General features: G+C 45.6%; 1 protein-coding gene across 1 annotated transcript in view; it reads left to right on the forward strand.

Annotated features, from left to right (window-relative positions):
* The window catches only part of SORD (sorbitol dehydrogenase), a 36,135-nt gene that overhangs the window by 21,711 nt on the left and 8,387 nt on the right, over positions 1–6,037 (forward strand). Inside the window, exons 4-5 of the mRNA XM_049613555.1 lie at positions 377–536; positions 4,235–4,353. Coding sequence (XP_049469512.1) covers positions 377–536; positions 4,235–4,353 — 279 coding nt within the window. The remainder of the gene's footprint in view (positions 1–376; positions 537–4,234; positions 4,354–6,037) is intronic.

Here is a 6,037-nt window from a genome sequence, read left to right on the forward strand (position 1 = left end):
GGCCCATATTTTCAAAGCAGGTGAAGAAAAAAAAATGTCTGCAAACTCCATGCAGCGGTTTGAGATGAATCCTGGACCTGGCTTGCCTTAGAGATGGGACTGGTTCTGTGTTTTCCAAGCTGAGAAGTGGTTGTGGAGCTGAGGGGTGGATTGGCTTGTTCCATGGTTGGTAAAAGGGCAGGCCAAACCAGTCTGGAGAAGTGTGCTGGTCATGTTCTGTGTAGCATCCTGAGTTTTCTGTGGAAGCACTAATGGGTTGAGCTTGTCTAGGGGGCCCTGGATCCCGGGGAGGTGGGTGTCTCCCCCTGCTGGCATCTCCCCAGGAGCATGTGCCCCTTCACAGCAGCTCTGCCCCTGCTCACGTTTTCCTCTCCAGGGGATCGTGTTGCCATCGAGCCAGGTGCTCTGCGAGAAATGGATGAATTCTGCAAGATTGGCCGATACAATCTGTCGCCATCCATCTTCTTCTGTGCCACGCCCCCTGATGACGGGAACCTCTGCCGGTTCTATAAGCACAACGCTGACTTCTGCTACAAGTTAGTGCCCAAGGCCTGGCCTGGCCACCTGGGACCTCCCCCGCTCCTTTTTGGTTGGGGTTCTTTCTCCTAGTTTCCTGCGGTGATTTCTTTGTTCTTTTCAGCTTATAATTTCAGACACGAAGCATCCCCTCCACAGGCCCTTCTGGGGGCATTGAGGGAAGGCAGCTTGACTAGGGCTAAGACTGACTCACAGTACTTGGTTTTAGTCTTTGGGCTGAAGTTCCCCTTTCCTAGAGCAACAATAGAAAATTGTTGCCAAAATCACTCACTCCTCTCCAGCCATCCTGCAGATAACTTGCTGAGGTTCGTCCTCCATTACTGGTTTCCAAGGCAGCTCCCAGGAAAGAGAACTTATTACAGCAGTGACCCCCAGTAACAGCAACAATTGGGGCTTACAGACGAGGCATGGCATGGAGCCAGGGCATGAGCTTTGGGACCCTGGATCCACTCTCTCCTAGTGAGTGACTTTGAGGAAATGACTTAACCTTCCTCTGCTTCAGTCTCATTTAATCACCCAAAGTTTAAATGAGGCAATGCATGTGAAATCACAATTATTATTCCCACATGCCTGGCCTTTTACTAATAAGTGCTTTGCATACCTCATCTTATTGAACCTGCATAAGAATAATGGTGAGGTGGGCACCAGGACTGCAGTTTTGTGCAAGGGTGCAGACCCAGCAAGAGATTGCAGAGCAGAGCAAGGACTCAAGCTGGGGCAGCTGAGAGTCTTAAATTCCTGTCCTGTGCTCACTGCCCTACCCCAACTCTCAAAATGGTTTTGGGGTGAGAATTGGTATCTGCAGAAGCACAGTGTTGCACCCATGGAGCTCTGGGGTGCTGATGTGCCTCTTTCCTTCTGACTCTCTGACAGGTGTGTTTTCCTCCCATTCCGACCTGGCCCCAGCTATGGCTCTGTTGGTCAGGATGGGGCTTGTCTGAAAGGGGCAGGTGCCCATTACAGGGGCAGTCTGATAGATCTGAGTTTTCTAGTGCCTACTGGAAGCCTTGAGAGGAGTCAGAGGCCAGACCTCGTGATGCGTTTAAGTCAACATCTAACTGCTCTAGAAGAAAGCAAGTTATGTGTGTAGAGTCTACCTTTCAGCAAGTGGTTTCCGACCATCCTCCCTTTTCTGGGCCCTTTCCAAGTCAAGGCACCAAACGAGGTTTTCATGAAAGGCAGAAAAGCAAAATGATAAATTTCAAGACTAACCGCTGGTCTCTGCCATCGACCAACTGTGTGACGTTCAGCGAGTTACTTAAACTTTGTAACCTCAATATCTTTGCTCGTAAAATGGAAATGATAATAGCACCAATATGGTGAAATGCATAGCTTATTGACAGAATTCAATGAGAAAAGTTTATCAAGTACTCAGCATGAGGCCTGGCACATAGTAGGTGCTCAATGAATGGTGCCATGATATGTCATAGATATGGCCTTGTGTCTGGGGGATAGTACAGGTTAGGTATGAAAGGAAGTCTTGCACTGGGGATGGGGGTGGGTGGGCCTTTGTAGACAATGGTGGGGGAGGTTGTATTCTTTTGGCAGTGTTAATGGGAGGGCTGAGGAGGGCCCCTAGGGGACGTGCAACCCCCCACCTCTCCTTTTCTCCCAGGGTGCTTTCTGCTCACGTCCCCACACCAGCCCTGGACCCACACCCTCTTCTCTGGTTTCTGTTTGTGAGGATTCCTATACTGCCACGGCCTCTTTATTTTCCTACCCACCTTATTTTCTTTTTATCTTCCTGCTTCCCCCTTGACTTCTTGATTATCCTTTTGCTGTTCCCTCAACCCTATTGTGAAAACCACCAAGTTGCATTATTCTCTGATGTTTATAAAGTCAGGAAAGATCAGAGCTGGGAAGAAACTTAGAGTGTTCCCATCCCCCTTCCCTCCCACTGAACAAGGTCAGGTTAGTGGGAGCATAGAGGAGGACCCAGAGACTCTCCAAAGGTCAGTGGCAAAGGCGCTGGGCCCAGGACTCTTCCTGGTGCTTCTGCCTACATGCCAGGCTGCCCTCCCCGTGTGGCTAGTGTGGCTGTCTAGGTGATTAAGGCAGCACCTGCCTAATGAGTAGAACAGTCTCACCATAATAATCCTCTATCATCACCATCCTCAATCCCATTTTCCTGGGTGTTCTGCTAAGGGGAAATCAGAGTGAAGGTTAAGAGCGGCACACCATTCCTGACCAAAGACCACCCTCAGCTCAGAGCCCACACAAGCTTTGGGGGAAGTCCCAGATGTCAAGGGGCAGGCATGTCTGAGGCAGTATGGTTGGTGATTCCTTGGGAGAGTTTGGGAGTCTTCATTATTTCACTTCAAACCTTTATCTCTTTTATAGAATTGATGGGTCACATTGGGTGGGAAGGGGTGATGGTGGCAATCCGAGCAGGAGAGAAGATTGAAGTAGGGTTGACAATGTGAGAGACGCAGAGGGGAGGGAGGAGGAAATGGTGGGGAGCAGCAGGCAGAGGCCGACTGTAAGCCTCATTACTTATTCTATGGAATAGTGTGACAGGTCATGGGAACAAGCACATGGTTTGGCTGACACCTTCCTTTTTGGAACTTGAGGATTTTCATGTTCTAGCATGTGGAGGTTTGGGGGCCCTGAATAAAAATACTGGACAGTGAGGAATTAGCAGAAATGAGATGTGAACCACATTGCTGCTGGTACTAGCAGGCGGCTGATATGGGGCAGGCAGGATGTGGAACCAGAGACCTGAGTTCAGGTCTTGCTTTTCCACTCATTAGCCTTGTAACCTTGGGCAAGTCTCTGAGTGTCATTGAGCTTCAGTTTCCTCTTCTGTAGAATGAAGGTAAAAATAAAGCCTGTCCTTCCTGCCTGACAAGGTCATGGTGAGGATCAAATGAGATAATGGATGAAAAAGCCCTCTAATCTGTAAAGCCTTATGCAAATGTTTGCTGTCATCATCATCGGGGTTGTTAATAGGGTCAGGATGCCAGTGGACTGGGAAGTGAAAACCAAGAACCCAGTGGTGAAGGTGACACAGCATTTAATCAACTGCCTGGAAGAGAGGCCCTTTTCCCTTTACAACCAGTCCAGGGGCAGCCAGGCAGCTGCTGCCATCAGATGTGGTTCTTCTGGAACATACAATTCGGGGGGAGGGCAGCAAACAAGAGTGACATCAGCTTCTAAATCACTGTTTGGCAAAGCTGCTGATAGTTGGGATCGTTTGCTGAAGTGAAACCAGAAAGGCTATATACATAGGTTTGAGAAGCAGATGAGATGCTGGAGTGTGGTCATATTAACCTCTTATTAAATGAACTTCTCATTTATTAATGGTAATCACAACATATCTCGTCTTGGGTAACATGTTGAAGAAAACATAATGTGTGCACATTCACTGAAGTGATTTGTCCAAAAAAAACCATTTTCAGAGCAGGGCAGCATGGCATGGATTCTGGAATCAGACCTATCTGGTTTCCATTTCAAACCCTTTGAGCCTCTCACTAGTTTTGAACCTTTGGCACAAGTCATTTAATTCTCCAAGGCTCTGTTTCTTTGTCTGTAAAATGAGAATATTAGTGCCTACACTAGAACTCTTCCAAAGTTTGTGTGAATGAATATATGTAAATTGCTTAGCATGTTGCTAGGCACATAAGCAAATGCTCAATAAATATTAGCTATTGTTGTTACCCAGAGAGGGATTAACTGAGTGTGTTGAATGACACCCTAGGCTTCCTGACAATGTCACCTTCGAGGAAGGGGCCCTGATTGAGCCACTGTCTGTGGGGATCCATGCCTGCCGGCGAGCTGGAATCACCCTGGGGAACAAGGTCTTTGTGTGTGGAGCTGGTAAGAAACAGATGATACCGTGATTATGAGTTCCTTAAAGGGTAATGTGGAGATCCCTCTGCCCGTCTCATTCCCCCACCAATGGCTGGAATTGGTCCTAGAATCTTTCTGGGTGGAAGAGGATTACGGTGTCCCATTCCCTCAGTGACCAGCACTTTGCTAAATAAACTATCTGCAGACATAATAGTATTTCGTGTTATTTCCTAGGCAATATATCTGTTTTTGTTCATTTAAAGAATGTAATTTGGGATGATTTTTTTAACTTGACAGGGAATATTTTTGGTAGTTAAGGGAAAGGTGACTTTCTGAACTTAAGTCATGCCAGAGAAGTGGTCTCCTGGTCCATCCAGGAAGGAGGTGGGTCCTGCTCATGGCCAGTGGAAGGAATGGAGTCCAGTCCACCATGAGCCAGCACTCGGCTTGCATTGGGGTTGCAGCTGGCTGCGTTCTCTCCTCCCCTGCTTCCAGCCACCCGAACAAAACCCTAGCAGCCTCAGACTGAACCATTCTAGGTGTCTAATGCTAGTGACACAGACAACATGCTCATACTCCTTGTGGGTGTGATTTGGTGTTCCTCACACACCCTTTTAGGTATAATTGACATATAACATTACCTTAGTTTCAGGTACACAACGTGATGATTTGATATTTGCACGTATTACCAAATGATCAGCACCATAAGTCCAGTTAACACCTGTCACTATACATAGTTACAAAATTTTTTTGTGATGAGAACTTTTAAGATCTACTCTTTTAGCAACTGTCAAATATGCAATATAGTATTATTGACTATAATCATCATGCTGTATGTTATATCCCCATGACTTATTTACTTTACAACTGGAGGTTTGTACATTTTGACCCTCTTCACTCATTTCACTCACCTCTCACCACGCCCCCTCTGGAAACCATTTTGTACTGTTACTTGTGAGTTTTGTTGTTTCATTTTGTTTTTGTTTGGATTCCACATATAAGTGAGATCATACAGTATTTGTCTTTGTCTGATTTATTTCACTCAGCATAATGCCCTCAAAGTCCATGTTGTCACAAATGGCAAGATTTCTTTTTTACAGCTGAATAATATTCCACTGTGTACATATAAACCACATTTTCTTTGTATATGCATCTGTTGATGGACACTTAGGTTGTTTCCATATCTTGGCTGTTGTAAATAATGGTGCAATGAACATGGGGTACAGATATCTTTTTGAGTTAGTGTTTTTCATTAAATACCGAGAAGTGGACTTACTGGATCATCTGGTAGTTCTATTTTTAATTTTGTGAGGAAACTCCATACTGTTTTCCACAGTGCCCATATCAATTTACATTCCCACTAACAGTGCACGAGAGTTCCCTTTTCTCCATATCCTTGCCAACACTTGTTATTTCATGTCTTTTTATTTTTATTTTTTTTCATGTCTTTTTAATAGTAGCCATTCTGACAGGTGTGAGGTGATATCTCATTGTGGTCTTGATTTGCATTTCCCTAATGATGAGTGATGCTATGCACCTTTCCATGTACCTGTTGGCCACCTGTATGTCTTCTTTGGGAAAATGTCTGTTTAGGGGTGCCTGGCTGGCTCACTCAGTAGAACATGCAACTCTTGATCTCAGGGTTCTAAGTTCAAGGCCCACTTTGGGTATATATATATATATATATATATATATATATATATATATATAT

Source organism: Panthera uncia, assembly GCF_023721935.1.
Source record: "Panthera uncia isolate 11264 chromosome B3 unlocalized genomic scaffold, Puncia_PCG_1.0 HiC_scaffold_1, whole genome shotgun sequence".
NCBI lineage: Eukaryota > Metazoa > Chordata > Mammalia > Carnivora > Felidae > Panthera > Panthera uncia.